The 16705-nt window shown below is 31.9% G+C and overlaps 2 protein-coding genes across 3 annotated transcripts in view; one reads left to right on the top strand and one right to left on the bottom strand.

Annotated features, from left to right (window-relative positions):
* Window positions 1-3071: 3071 nt before the first annotated feature.
* Window positions 3072-15519, bottom strand: LOC143046169 (uncharacterized). Of its 2 annotated transcripts, none has more exons than XM_076219210.1 (4): window positions 15391-15519; window positions 6417-7034; window positions 4412-4520; window positions 3072-3144 (listed from the first exon to the last, which is right to left on the bottom strand). In XM_076219210.1, the coding sequence occupies exons 2-4, from the start codon at window positions 7032-7034 to the stop codon at window positions 3086-3088; spliced, it is 786 nt and encodes a 261-aa protein (XP_076075325.1). In that variant the 5' UTR covers window positions 15391-15519; the 3' UTR covers window positions 3072-3085. The 2 variants fall into 2 exon arrangements, with proteins under 2 accessions (XP_076075325.1, XP_076075323.1); XM_076219208.1 differs by lacking the exon at window positions 15391-15519 and adding an exon at window positions 12132-12224.
* Window positions 10983-16705, top strand: part of LOC143046165 (L-threonine ammonia-lyase-like) — a 34209-nt gene continuing 28486 nt past the window's right edge. Inside the window, exon 1 of the mRNA XM_076219193.1 lies at window positions 10983-11318. Coding sequence (XP_076075308.1) covers window positions 11250-11318 — 69 coding nt within the window. The 5' untranslated portion in view covers window positions 10983-11249. The remainder of the gene's footprint in view (window positions 11319-16705) is intronic.

The following is a 16705-nucleotide window of genomic DNA, read 5'->3' as shown; positions in this document are numbered from 1 at the left end:
CACTAATTCCTAAAATGTTGGGACCAAAACTCCCAAAATCAATCCCAACCTTCCTTTTGTGGTCATAAACCTTGTGTTTCATAGATTTCTATTCACTGTTACTAAAGTTAGAGTGTGAAAACGAAAAGTATTCGGACAACGATGACGACGACGACAATGCAGACGACGACGCCAACGTGATACCAATATACGACCAAAAAATTTTTGCTGTCATATAAAAAGCAAGACTCCTGAAGGTCAAAATAAGGTCTTAAATAATAGCAAAGCCTCTATACAATGTGCAAACCTCTGAAGCATACAAAACCAAATTGCAAATTGGTAATACAATTTTGATTTATAAAGAGTATACACATTTATCTTGCTAAAACTAAACTAAGATTACCAGGTTATTGGAGAATTGAGATTAAATAAATATTTCCACCTAAATGTGAACATTGATGATAGCCTTTTCACGCTTTAAAGTTATTTCTAGGACATTTCTTAGAAGACTCACCCTTTTGTAAACAGGGAAGCATTGAGAAAAAGAAACTAAAACAGGAAAAAAGTTGCAGTTGTAGTTTATACTATTATTATTTATACTAACCCTTAATATAAGGAGATGTAACAGATAGTGTATGATTGGTTAATTGTGTTAAGCTTTCCTATCATATCTATCACTCAATGCCTGTCAAACTCTTCCTTACTAGAATGATTGCCAGACACCAAATGACCTAGATTTAAGCAACTATAGGTCATGATAAAGCCTCAACAATCAGCAAAACCAATGGCCTGATTAATGTACCAGACAATAAAACGTAAATAAGAAATATGATTACCAAAGCTCTATCATACAAAAAATATATTTTGAAGCAACTTCTTTAAATAAATTTGCCAGGAGCACCTTTTACCCCAGTTTACCCACCAGATGGCAACCAGAGGCTCATGCCCAATAGAATGTTTATCTTTTTTCTAAATGGTTTCTCTTTTGTCTTTATTGAGTCCCCCTATTAAAAATTAAAAGGGGGATGTGTCTACAGGCCACAGATGATGCTTTACTTGCATTTAATGTTATAAAAGAATAAACCCATATACTACTTGATCTGAATTTTGTGGTAATAAGCTTAATGGGTATATTACATAACATTTTGTTGTGACAATCTTAAGCTTGAGAAGGGAAACAAAAATTCTGCAATTAATATATTTGAAAAGGGGCACAACTCTAGAACCGTAAAATTGACCCACCAAAATTCACACTTGATATGTGTTTTGTTGTTTCTCCATAAACTTACCTAATTACAAACTAATACATTGTTTACTCTGCTGATGTCACTCTGCAAACAGCATATTCAAGTATCACTTCTTGGACTTAGTCATAGCAAGGCAAAACTATTTGTTTAAAAAATATATAATCTTAGAAACGGTGACTTTGAAATTTAGCCCTACTGACCTAGAATTCATTAAGTTTTTACTCTTCCATCAGTGAGCAAGGGAAACTCAAGATTTCATCTGGAAAGCATATGTTTTTGACCAAGGATGGATAGACAGAGAGATTGATAGATAGATGGACAAATTAAGGTCTTTAAGCTTCATTATATGGTCAGTAATAATGATAAGCACACCTTATTTAATCTGAGGTTCAGTTTTATGTAACATGACAGGAGTCATTCAAAATAATAAGTCAAAATCAAACCAGGTGCTCTGCAGGGCGCAGCTTTATATGACCGCAGTGGTTGAACCCTGAACAGTTGAGGTCAAATTTGGTCACAATATTCAAGCTTGATACTGTCTGAATTTGCATTGTGATCAAATTTTTGACATAATATAGGTTTTTGTCACAAAATAAATGTGGTCAAAGATCTAACAAATCTATTGCACAATACTGTTCAATTGAAGATTTCTTCTTGAAACTTTTGAAAACAAGCAGTGTAAGGGAGGTAATCAAGTATTCAAACACATATACAACAGTATTCTTTAAATTTTAATTGCATTACCTCCCTTACACTGCTTTTAAATTGTCTGAATTGTCCAGAAACCAAAAAAAATTTTGTTCCCCCCCCCTTTGCTTAATGATTTAAGCCATAACCCCCAATTACCATCTCTGTGTAGTATGGAAACTTGTGGTATAATTTCAGACAGATTTGTACACTTAAAAACAAGTTATTGACTGAAAACTACAAAAATGCTTATTTTGGGTCCTTTTTTGGCCACTCCCTTATTGAAACCCCGCCTCCTCCCTTGAAGCAAGAACCCCAGATATCAATTCCAGCCTATCCTTTGTAGTAAGAAACCTTGCAGTATAATTTCAGAGAGATCCATACACTTAAACCCAAGTTATTGTCTGTAAACTAGAAAAATACTTCTTTTTGGCCCTTTTGTTGGCCCCTCATTCCTAAATGTTCCGGTATATTAACCCCACACTGAATCAAAGCCTTCCTTTCGTTATATGGAACCTTGTGGTACAATGTCAGAGAGATGCATACAGTTATACATAAGTTATTGTCCTGAAACTACAAAAATGCTTGTTTTTGGCCCCTTTTTGGCCCTTAATTCCTAAACTGTTTGCCCTATAACTCTTAACCTTCTACCTTATGGTATGAACATTGTGGTACAATATCAGAGCATTTGAAATACTTATTCACAACTTATTGTCCTGAAACTAGATAAATGCTTGTTTTGGGCCCCTTTGGGCCCCTCATTTCTAAACTGTTGAGACCGTAACCCTAAAAATCAATCCCAACTTTCCTTTTGTGGTTACAAACATTGTGTTAAAATTTTAAAGATTTCTATTTACTTATACTAAAGTTATTATCCGGAAACCATCCGTCTTGTGCAGTTGTGAAAGAAGCAGATAAACCATGGTAATCCTTTATTGTGCTATATTTTTGTGGACGGTTTTATTAATTTGGCTAATAATTTTTGGGAGACTATATACCACTGGTAAGAAGAAAAAAAAAGAATGTTGGTATTTCTAAATTTTCATGAATTCAACATATCTGCTTCAATCTCAAATAATCAAACTTTATGTCCATCTTCTATTTATATTGAGACTTAGATAACTCAGATTTGTGGAAGAAAAATGAAAATGAAGACCATCAAGTTTGTATATTTATTCTGTAGATAACTGCTGGACAATCTGTCGAGCTCTATCAACTTTAACACCACTATCTGAAATACAAATATTATATTGTTAGTTTACTGTAGATACAGACTTGATACACACTGTTTACAGTAAAATAATCTGAGGATAAAAATACACTTAAACAGTCATTTATTCCATTAAAACTTTATAAATAAACCTTTACAAAAGTATTTGTTTACATTCTTTTTTCTCTTCCCATAACAAAACATGCACATCAGCTCCTATTGCAAATACTACTTAGAATATATATGTAATAAGTTGTAACATATCCATTATAAACTTGAATTATCAAAGTTTATTTTAGGTTTAAGATTGGAGAAAAATAAGAATTTGAAAAACATGATATAAATAAAAGGAAAAGATCATTTACATTTAGAATAATATGAAAATAAAATTTTAACAATACTATGGAGGTCAAATTACTATCATCTGACATTTAAATTGGATATGAATAAACAGCACTTGGGAGTAAATATTCATAATTGGGATAAAAAAAAGATTAAACAAACATCTGGAGGCTACCCATAATAAATAGCTTAGTTAAGAACCCAATCTGATAATCATATTTATAATTTTTCTAAAAGAACCAATTCATTAATTTCATTATCACACAAATAATGGATATTCAGATTAAATGTTTTACTGTTTCACTTCATTGGTAACCGAGAATATAAATTGCTTCATATCTAAATTGATTGATTGAATGGTGTTCAAAGCCAATTTCAACACTAATAATACTGTGCTATATATATCGTGGCAGTTAGTTTTTGTTGGTGGAGGAAGGCAGAGTGTGGGGAGAGAACCGTAGGAAAACTGACAATCCTAGTATTCATATCTGTAGAAGAAGTAGAAAATCAATGTGTTGTAGTGTTCTGACAGCATACCCCAACCTGCAATTCAAAGTGTCAGAAAATAGAAAATAGAAGTCTGACAAATCCAAAAAACACCCATACATTACCACTTTAAAACACTGTTGGGCTGCTGACCAAATATTAAGTCATTATGTTCAGTAGCATTGGAGAAATGTTCAACTAAATTTTCAAAGTTCATTCAACATACTAAACAATTCAGGGTATCAGCAAACAGGAAATACTTATCACAGTAATCAGACAGATATGGTGAATACTCGAATGTTACAGCTCATAACATTTAAACTGCTGACTAAAGATAAAGTCATTCTGGCAAGTAGAGATATTCATTGAACAAAGCAATATAGCACCCACTCCTAAATCCTCAATTGAGTGATAAGTGGCAGTTTAATAAGCATTCAGTTTGTATATTTTAAAGTCTTACTTGATTCTGATTCAATTATGTTCTGAGCTGCTGTAGATGTTGTTTCCCGAGCTTTTCCTTTTAAACCGTCCAGATACAGTAGTAAAGTTTCAAAGTGTTTATCTTTTACCTACAGTGAAAACAAGTCACTTAATACTGGTGATGAGCTCGAGATGCCTGGTAAAATTGTAGTTGAAAATGTTTATTCTATATTGTACATGTATCTTATTAAATGATATGATCAAATCAGCCCCAGTATCCTGGAAACCTGACCACAGTGGCATGATATGAAATTAATGTATTAAAAGCCATTGATACAAGTACATTATATGTTAAACACACATATATACATTGTAAAAAGCCAAATATTAAATATTTTAGACATGTAACTTTGACTTTGGTCTCTTCAGAGTTTCAAATATTGTGCATACATGTACCCTTGTTTATTGATGAAGACTTTTGAACCATTTGGGTTACTGTCTTAATATTGATATAAATACATCCCTATTCCAATGTCATCTTCATGTTCTTAATCAGAAAACTGGAGCATGAAAATGAGATTAATGCCTGATGATATACACACATTTGGTTTTTTGTACATTTATGTAGTTAAAAATATGTACAAATAAATACTATTATCTCAACAAAACCCTTCCCCTCCAAAAAAACCAAATAATGTTAAACTGTTCTTTTACAGTTAATCCATACCATGCATACATGTATAATAAATTTACAATGAATTGAAGTTGTAACATACGTAATAAAATAATAATTTATTATGAGCAGTACAAATATTTAAATAATCAAAAGTTCAAAAGTTTACAATGGTTTCACTGGCCAGTGATCTTATTGATTGCATCTGTTAAAGTGTACAGAATTTTGATGGTATGCAATCTTTTTCTTATCCCTGGAGAAGAAAGAATGCTATTATCACCCACTTCTTTTGTTAAGACTTTTACATCATTCCATGTTTTTATTTTGAATAAAATTATGAAATATTTGTCTATAAGTCTGCATGTAATAAAACATTGTTGACATCCAAATAATTTAATTGTGTTACAACTTTTTATATTCTGAAATCTTAACCTGACCATTAGAGAGTGAAAATTTGGTTAAAAGACTAAATAAGTCAGACAGATTATCTACATGAAGTCAAAATTCTGTATATTGAATAGAGTTGTCATATGACAAAAGAGATGTAAGGTTTACACCAATGAGAAAGCAACTCAAAAATACAAAGTCAATTGCAGGAGAATGTGTCCAGGGGACACTGATGATGCCCCTGCTTACAGGAACCGTCATAAAGGGATATACATTGTTACTAGAGAACTGTAAAATATGATCTGTGTTTTATTGTAATAAGTTTCATAACATTTGATTTAGGCAAACTATAGTTTTAGAATGGAAATGAAAAAATCAGCAACATTTCATTTATAAAGGGCCATAACTAAGGAACAGTAAAAGTCACACCTCCCAAATTTGAACTTAATCTGTGTTTTGTGGAAATAAGCTTTGTGTATAACTTTCATAACATTCAGTCAAGGAAAACTTAAGTTTACTTAATGTAAAAAACATATGGCTAAATTATAAGTATTAAAACCAGACATCATTTCTGAATCAATCTAACAAAAGACGATGTGGTATGATTGCCAATGAGACAACTCTTCACAAGAGACCAAATGACACAGTAATTAACATCTAAAGCCTATAGGTCACTGTACCACCTTCAGCAATGACCAAAGTGAATACCATGTGCACATAGTCAGCTATAAAAGGCATAGAAATCAAATACATGAAAATTGTAAAACAGTTCAAACGAGAAAACTAACAGACCAATTAATGTACAAAAAATGAATGAAAAAAATGTAACACAGCAACAAACAACAACCACTGAACTATAGGCTCCTGATTTGGGACAGACACATACTGTACATACAGAATATGCCAGGTTAAGCATATAACTATGTAACAAGACTTATCTTGTATGAATCAATTAAGCATTATATTACAAAGTTACTAAACTTACCATTTCTGAATCAAGCATATTACTAAGTAACCAGACTTGTCGAACTTTCTGGAATTTCCATTCCTCTCTATTCTTTTTCCATAGTTTAAGATATGCAATAGCAAGTTCTTTAGATGATTTTTTGTTGTCTTCTGTTTCAGTCTTTTCACTATCAGCTGTCACACATGGCTTCGTTTTCTTATTTTTTTCTTTTTTCTTCTTTTTCTTATTTACTGACACCTCTTTCATAATGTCTTCCACATCTTTATTTGTAGCATCAAGTGAATTGTCATTTTTGTCATTTTCTGTATTTTTATTTTCTTTGGTTTTTGGTTCTGTTGTTGCAGCCACAGTTTCAGCATTTAGATCATTGTCTTTTGCATCTGTATGAGGACTATCCTCTTTCATATCTTTATTCATTTCTTCTGTTTCTTTAACAAGTTTCTTTTTTTTCTTTTTGGATTTAACACTGTCTTTTCTACAATTATTAGCAAGTGCGTCTTCATTTGTTTTCATTGAATGTCCTTTCTCAAGACTACATTCATCTTTTTGACTGTCATGTACACTTGTCTTTTCCCTTTTAATGTTTACATCAACTTCATCATCTGTCTGTTTTCTTTTTCCAAGTTTCCTACCCATCTAAATATAAAAACATTATAAAAATACTTATCTTGCAGAGAAATTGTAAAAAGGTTTGGAAAAGACCTGCTCCTTTCAATCATTAACAACACTTTATTTCCGCAAAATTTATGTGAATCAGAAAAAAAGCATTGGAAAGGCCATAGGCATGATAAATGCTACATGGTATAAAACACAGATTATTTATAAATAATAATAAAGGTCATATGAGAGCAATTTTCAAGGACCTCTACCAAACAATAAAACTATTGGTAATAATCAATAAATTGCTTTGCAGAGCGCAGCTGGATACAACCGCAGAGGTCCAACCTAGGAAAAATGGACTCAATATTCACGCTTGATACAGGCCTGAATTTGGATAGTAATTTATTATTTGACACATAATAGGTTTCTTATATAGGATTAAACACATTTTTTCTAGAGGTTATTGATGTGTAAATAGGGGCAATTAACTCACAAACTGAATAAAGAAATGTTTGTGAGTAAGAGACCTGGTTTACACATCAATAACCTCTAGAAAAAACAGAGGCGGATTAAGGGGGAGGCCCGGGCCCCCCTTTTTGGGAAAAAAATTGGTTGCTTATATAGGGAATCATTGAAGCGTGACTGGAGCGGGCCCCCTCTTAGGTCAGTCAGTGGGGCCCCATATATGAAAATTTCTGGATCCGCCACTGAAAAATGTGTTTAATCCTTATAATTCTTAACCCAAAAATTCACTATTTAAAATTAACTGTTTTTGTGTGTAAAGGTTACTATAATTACCATCAAATGCACAATCGACAGGTCGTACCTAAGGAAATGGCCACCGTATTGACTTTCTAAAATCCATAAATGTTCGATAAATGCACATGGATATAAAAATAAATTGCACCTACCTCCAAAACTTCATTTTAATGAGATACTATTCGAATTTGAAGTGTACAAGTAATGAAAAAATCATTCCCTTGAAAGTTTTCATTCGTATGACGTCGTGTTTTGCCATGACGTAAATTCGCCAGTCATTCATGAAATTTCATGGAATTTTATTTAAATTTTAATTTTACACATTTTCGAGGCTTTTAATGCATTTATTTATTTTATTCTATTATTTTACATGCATTAGAATAGAAATAACTGTCAGGCATTTGTTTTTTAATTTCTCAATTTGCTGAAAATCCTGGGATCCCTCCAAGCATATGAATCGTGCATGAATAGACTGCGAAAGTAGTTTTGGAAACATGATTTATTGAAGTGTAAACCAAGAGAAAAATCTTAACTGTCCAATCCAGTTCAAGTATTTATAGATATATGCAAATCATATAAGAATTATCACAGAATAACTGTAGTCAAAGAAATAAGTATTGGTTATATGATTTGTGTTTACAAACAATTTTTTGCTTTCATGCAATACACTATGCTATTGCTAATTGCCCCCAACCCCCAAAATAACCAAACATTGTATCCCCCACCCCCCTCAATATATGAAGAAATTTTCTTTTTAATTTCTTAAATCTAAAATGAGAAAAAAATTGCCCCCCTGCCTTTTTCCAAAAAAAAATCTTTCCCTCAAGATATGGCCATAATTTCAATTCAAATTTCCATTGGAGATGCATCGATAATTACCGGGTACCCATTTAAATACATCATAAAAGTCTTAATATAGAAAATTAATATGAATTTCCTTAATCAGCATAATTTTAATAGTAACTTCTTTAAGTTAATTGACAGCTAATCACCTCAAGACAAAACCAAAATTCTTTATACGTAATTTTTAAGCAGAGGAAGGGAGGTAATATGTTTGGATTACCTCAATATATTTGAGTTACCTCCCTTACACTACTTTAAAACTGTCTTGACTATCAACCAAAAACCCTTGTTTTTCCTCCTTTTTTGTCCCTAATTCCTTGACAGTTTGAGCCATACCCCCACCCCCAAGCCATCCAAACCACTCCTTTGTGGTGTGAAGTTTTGTGGTGACAACTGTCTTCGGACGACGCTGACGACAACGTGATACCAACTATATACGACCACAAAATGTGTTTGCGTGATATAAAACAATTGAAATTTGAGAGTAAAAAACTTGTATGTATACTTGAAACTTCTTTGAATGAAGTCAGGAATCCAAGATCCAAAATCTTGCTCACTTAGCCTGGTGTGGATTACCCTGAACAACATGTAAAAGTGAAATAGTGAGCTTGTTCAAGAATGACAGTGAACTCATCCATTCTCCTAGAATTGATTGAATTGGAGCAGAACAAAGGGATGCCACTCTTGCATAAAAAAGACAAACTGAAAGAGTCAATTACCACTACATTCTAGTCCCAGCAGCTACATGTATGAAGAAAAAGACAAACTGAAAGAGTCAATTACCACTCATTCTAGTCCCAGCAGCTACATGTATGAAGAAAAAGACAAACTGAAAGAGTCAATTACCACTGCATTCTAGTCCCAGCAGCTACATGTATGAAGATTCTAAATAATCAACAGTGGCGGATCCAGAAATTTTCATAAGTGGGGGCCCACTGGCTGCCGAAGAGGGGGCCTGATTTCATCCCGCTTCAGTGATTCCCTATATAAGCAACCAAATTTTTTTCCTAAATCCGCCTCTGATCAATACAACCAACAGTCTTACATATGAAATGAACAGTAAAGTTTTTAGATTTTTTTATTAAATTTTCTAATCTTCTCAGAATTAGAGTACACACACTGAAATGTCGCCTGATTTCCTGATCATTGATTATGTGATGGAATTATTGAAGATATTGGTTTTACTACAAGAACATTTTTTGTACTGTATAACATAAATTAATCTTTTCAAAGATCTATTGAAATGAGGTCAAGGTCAGATAAATTCTATCATACAGACATTTGTCATTTCAGGGCATTTTATGCATGTACATGTAGCTGACTATGGGTCTAGTATGTGATATGGGTTTTGTTCATTATTGAAGGTCCTACTGTGACCTATGGTTGTAAACTTTTATATCATTTTGTCCATTGTGGAGAGATGTCTCATTTGCAGTTATGCCAAATCTTTTATTTTCATATGTACACCTACCAAAATTGTGCCATTCATAAAATATATCTAGTTTAAACATATATATTTATAGTGGATAGGGAAACAAGTTTTGCAACTTATATCAATCCCTTTCCACTTTGCGGGTGCAAGTGCTGCCTTGTAGTGGCATTAGCCTGCTCTTTTTCGAAAATCTACAAGGGTGTCTTTGATGAGCAAGAGATATGGCTCTCTCTTAACACAGGTCATCCATTTATTGTCCCCTTCAAATGGACTATCATCGATTTTGACCATGAGCTGATAAGGGGTCTGATATGAAAAATGTCATGTTATGTTCTTTTTTTCATATACCGTATTTCAGCAGAAGACATAGACTAAAACTATTTTATAAACTTCAAATCAATGCATTTCAGTGTTTTAATATTGTTTTTCAGTTTTTAATTATATATTTTCTTCATTCTTAATATTATTTTATCCAACTTTGTTATGTTTTACACACAGTGTATTTTCGGGAATTTGCCTATGACGTCGAAATTTCAGGCGATAACGTTACAGAAAACCATGTGATAAAAAAACGGAAGCAGTTGATATGAAACAGAAGCAGTTGATAAAAACCGGAAGCAGTTGATAACAAAAGTCATATCACACTGTTAAAGCAATTCTTCAAATTAAGCGAATAAATATATGTAAAAGTTAATTTTATTATGGGGTACATTTTGTACATCAATTTCTATAAATATATGATAAATGGTTTTATTACACGCCCATACCAGATGTTATAGCCATTTTCTGTACGTTTGGTTATAAATAACAATAGACCTGTCAAATTTTTAGCTAACTTTTTGTTGCATTCTGTTAAGGTTCATCATAACCTTTTGGCTAAAATGGCCGTATTTACACCCCAAATTTTACTCTGAGTACAGACTAATCTATACACCTGCAACAGTTTTAAGGGATGGCAGGAACTAGATATATAAATTTTAAATGCATTTTATGTTTCAGAAAATTATAAACTTTTCTAGATTTTGCTATCCATTTTTTTTCGTTCCTGCAGAAGGTGCAAAAATTAACTAAGTAGTGAAAACGATTGAGAAGCTCCCCTCATATAATCAATGTTGTGAGTAGTATTGATTTAAATGGACAATAGATGGACAATAGACACCTGTAAACAATAGGTTATTTAACAGGTTTAAACTGTGTAACTGAGTGGACCGTATCAAATGAAACTCAGGTGTTTGTTTATTTTGCTATCTTCTGCAGACTGGAAAAAAATGAACATCAAAATCCAGGTAAGTTTTTAATTTTCTGAAACGTAGACTTCATATAACTTTTATATATCTAGTTCCTGCCATGCATTAAAACTTTCCTGGATGTACCAGTTTGTCTGTACTCATAGTAATTTTGGAGGTGTAAACAAGGCCATATTTTTCAATTCCTTATGATGAACCTTAAGAGTTTGTTGCATATACATGATATAATCAATCACTGAATTGATGTCCATTTCATGACCACTCACCAGTGTCAAATTAAATGCATATTCAGGAAAAAAACATGTATGATGTAAGTGTGTTGCGAATATGCTGTGCTGTATCTACATCTACATTCTACATTGATCTGTCAAACTTGACCAATACTCAACACTTCTGGTGGTCGCAAGAAAAAGAGCAATTTTGTAAGATTAAGATAACCAAAGAATATATAAGGTTGACTATCCATATGTAATAGATTACACATGGATAGAATTAGTCGACCTCAGTTGCGGATCTAGAAATTTTCATAAAAGGGGGCCCGATTCCGTCACGCTTCAGTGATTCCCTATATAACCAACCAAAATATTTCTGAAAATAGAGGGCCCGGGCCCCCTGCCCCCCCCCCCCTAAATCCGCCTCTGGACCTTTCCATGGACAGAAACAAGTGCTTCTATAATTTACACATGAGTAAAAGTGGTAAAATGATAATCTGTGGACCGTCATAAATAAAGCCACTATGCCTATGGTGAAATCCTTTACCTTTAATCTTGATAGACAGTTGCATCATTGGCAATATACCACTTTTCCTTATGCTTACATAAATTACTAATCAGGTATAGTAACAATATGTACCTTTACACAGGGTAATATCAGCAATCTTTGCACGTGTAGATGTTTTGTTTATGGTTTGCTGAAACCAGTTCGGGTACCAGAATGAAAATATACTAATTTTTAACCGAATACGGAATACCATTACGGATACGATTTATTTTCGTGTATTGAATATTAATGGAGAACACCAATAAAGATCACACACAACAAAAATAAAATAACAAATAACAATTGTTTCATTTACCTTCATAACACACTGACTTGACTTTAAAAAATAGAAATTTTGATCATATCATTACTGGTTCATGGAATAAGTTTGAGTTATTTCCCTTTGAACATAATTGTGGTTTAACACAGTATTCTAACTGAAGACTGGAAAAACTTCTCTAAAATAAGATTATAAGATATGATGTTACACAGTCAGTGTATATATCTTTTTTCAATTTATATTCAAATATAATTAAAAGTGCCAAATTCTTTTTCTTTCATTTGTCACAAACTAATAAAGATCTACACAATGTAATGTAATGAAATATATCCTATCTAAATATATTATTATAGTTCTATATAAAGCATTCATATAAACTATTTTATACAGAATAACAAACAAGCCTACCACAAAAGTCTTCAAACAATTTATCAAAGAAAAGAAAACAAAAATCCAAAATGTCCTTTATCATTAACTAATACTATTTGTCTAAAAAATCTTTTAAAAATTGAGTAATTTCCTTTTGTACAGATATTGATTAATTTATCAAAGTTTAATTCTTGGGAAAGGGCTATAACTTATCAATGAGAAAAGCTAAAATTGAACTTTACCTTTATTTTGTCACAAGAAACAACATATTTAAATTTACACAAGAATTTGTCCATAGTAGACGGATGCTCCACGTCTCGCACTATCAATGTCTATGTTTAGTGGACCGTGAAATTGGGGTAAAAAAATCTAATTTGATATTCAAATTTGAAAGATTATATCATAGGGAACATGTGTACTAAGTTTTAAGTGGATTGGACTTTCATCAAAAACTACCTTGACCAAAAACTTTAACCTGAAACTCGCAGTATCATTTTCTTATAATGTTCAGTGGAGTCAAAAATCTAATTTGGCAATAAAATTGAAAAATCATATCAAAGGGAACAAATGTACTAAGTTTCAAATTGATTGGACTTCAACTTCATCAAAAACTACCTTGACCAAAAACTTTAACCTGAAGCGGGACAGACGGACGGACAAACAAACAGACACACAGACCAGAAAACATAATGTCCCTCTACTTTCATAGAGGGGGCATGACAAAAATCTTCTTAGGGTTTTTATGAAATGAAATGAAAGGACACTGTTTGGCAGCCACTGCCTGCCGTATATCCCCAAATCAACAAATTAATTTTACTTCGAAAATCTGGTTAAAATTCACATCCTTGATATTTAAGAACATGTACAGCTATTAGATTCGTGCGCCTTGCAATATTATCTTGACGAGTATAACATCAGCTTATGACTTGAATATCTGGAAATGTTTTTGGATTGGATGTATAGATTGTTATAATCAATGCACTATATTTTTTTCTATCTCAAAGTCAGTGAATGATCAACTTTTTAGATTTAGATATCAAGTCAGTGCCTTTCATTTCCATGCAATCTTTACCCAAAAGACTAATAATGCACGCATTGCTAGATATATAAAACATGAAGATATCTAGAAGACATTTTCTCTGTAGTCATTCCAGATATTTTAAATTTGATTGCTAGATTAATTGACAGGTTGTTTACTTTATGTCCAGTGACAAATGTTTCATTGATGTTTAGGTTGTCCACCTCAACTCACTCTTTCTATGGAAATGCATTTTCATTTCATTTCCATGCTCTTACTTAATTCAATACTGAGTGACCACTGTCCTTTTTAGACCATGATGTTGGCATTTCACATGGCAATGATCATTACAAATTTTATGACAAACTGTTCTACTTTTTTTCTCTTCTGGTTAACTTTCCTTTCCTTGATGGTAATGTTCGATTGGCTGCTTCTTTTTTGCTGTACATTTTCAAATTGAAAGATATATGTAATTTTGCACAAATGTCTCATGTTTCAATGGATGCAATATTTTTATAACTGAAACTTGTTCCAATGCAGAAATAATTACTACAAATTGAACCAAATTTTTACTGTTATATGTGAAAAAAATAATCACAATACCTTTTTTTTGTTGCTTACAGTTTCCATTTATCCATTATAATTTTAAAGATATTAGGCAAAAACACTTAAATCTGTCAACAATCGTTATTTAAAGACAATAACTCCTTGCTGATGAGTGATCTAATCATATAAATAATATTGACACTTTTGAAGATCTTGTTTTGATGATCACTTTTGCCTTTACATGTTATAGTTTCTACTCATCTAATTAAGTTGTCAGATGTTATTTTTGGTAGAAACAGTAAGTACATGATGATGTAGGTTGATCTCTGATAAATTTTGTCCTTTTATATTTGCTTGTTCTCTTATGGTTTGAAGATTTAAGAAAATGGATTTTACCCTAATGTTCTATGTTTAATTGATTGTTAAAATAGATGTTTGTTGACAGACAGGCAAAAAAAAACACAAATTTTATAGCAGATACCACAAATTATATATCTAAGGATCATCCCCCCCTAATTTTGTTGGAATTGGTTCAGTTCTTTCAGCCAGCATGTTCAGCAGAGAAGTTCTTTGAAAAAGTCATGACGGACACAAAAAATAGTCCAAAATATGTTAAGAAGTCATCCAATGGTTTCTATTATTTGGCACTTTTTGTATTGCTTATAATTTTTGACCTTATCAGTTTTTACCCAAGTCCAACAAATATTCATTTTGGGGCCTCTTATAGCTGACTATGCAGTATTGGATTTGCTCATTGTTGAAGGTTGTACAATGACCTATAGTTATTAGTTTCTGTGTTATTTGGTCTCTTTGTGGAGAGTTGTCACATTGGCATTCACACCACATTTTCTTTTTTTTATATAAAGTTTTAAAATAATAGGCTAAAACATGAAAATTAACTAAAAACTGTCATTTAAGGGAAATAACTCCCACACAAATAATTTTGGTGAAAATTGTGAGGAGGAAGATCTTGGCATTCTGAACAATTTTGATTTTTCATATTTTCTCTACCTTTTAGTTGTGACAGTTTTCAAGATAAAAGACCATGAATACATTTTAACTCTTGTTCTTTTTTAAGTCTGGTGTACATGCTTGTTTATTGACCAGAATTAAACACAAATTTTATACAAGATACATACCCTAAGGATCGCGACAGATCACTCATCCCAAGTTTTGTTAAAAGTGGTTCTGTAGTTTCAGAGAAAAAGTTCTTTGAAAAGTATGGAGACGACAGAAATAAACAACAGACGCAAAATGATGGCAATGACCTACATGGCCTTATCATCAGTCATATTTAATAACTCATTTTTTTTGTCAGATTACTTATAAAGCTAATTGTTCTAAAGATTTTTTAAAATCATAAAAAGAATAAAATTAGGTTTAAGTCCTTCTCTTTTTTTATCATTGAATAATAATCTTTAATCAGAATGCTGAAAAATACATGCTTATAAGACATTCTCTTAAATATTTTAAAAGACATTTATTTTTCTTCCGATATCAACAAGTCCTTAAATCATGTTCATGATATAATCACAGATCATTGATACATCTTCACCTTTCTACCTAAATATCTAAATATAAACTTAAAATTATGTCATCTTTTATTCTGAATTATTTGTCACTAAAATATTGAACATAAAAGTGATACATTTATTTATATCAAGTTTCCAAAAATGTCTTCAAACTTTTCTCTATCTACAACTTCGCCTCTATTCACAAAAAGATAAAACTTCTGATCATTTGAAAAAAATGTTATTAATTTATAAATGTCACTTTTCACATCTTCTCCACTGTCTGAGAAAGGAACAATCTCCTCTCGTTTGAAAATTTGATCCTCACGTTTGCCCCAGAAATTCAGATGTGAAATCATTACTTTTGTCATATCCTCATTTACACCAATAATACCTGTGATGTTTTGTATATACATACTGATATAATACAAAGAAACTGTGGCAGATATTGAAAGTCCAACACATGCAGCAATAACATTAAAATCAGCTAGTTGAGAATGAAACATAAATAATGAGTATGGAACCAAGGCAAATGTAAATCCAGTCTGGTATATCTTTAACATTGACAAAATTTTTGCCACTTTAATTGGTTTAAAGAAATAAATGGTTTTATATTTCCTCTTTGCAATATTTGGATCAAACTCTGGCTTTTTTTTCTTGAAAGGATCAAATGTCTCTGGGTATTCTGAAGATGGATAACAGCGACTAGGGAAGTATGTCAATCTGTTTAATTTGTTTGTAAACAAAACTTTCCCACTGTTTCTTTTTATACAAGGTGAACTCATACATCTTTTGATCACAACATTTCTCCATTGTTTCGTGAGGACCGCACTCCTGTAAAAAAAAATATAATTGTTTTAAATGATATTGAATTAAATGATCGAAATAAGCTGTAAAATAATGTATAAACCACTTGGTAACTTTTTAAAATTTTTGGTTTATT

This window comes from Mytilus galloprovincialis, chromosome 9 (assembly GCF_965363235.1).
Source record: "Mytilus galloprovincialis chromosome 9, xbMytGall1.hap1.1, whole genome shotgun sequence".
NCBI lineage: Eukaryota > Metazoa > Mollusca > Bivalvia > Mytilida > Mytilidae > Mytilus > Mytilus galloprovincialis.
This window is presented reverse-complemented; position numbering and strand designations above follow the sequence as displayed.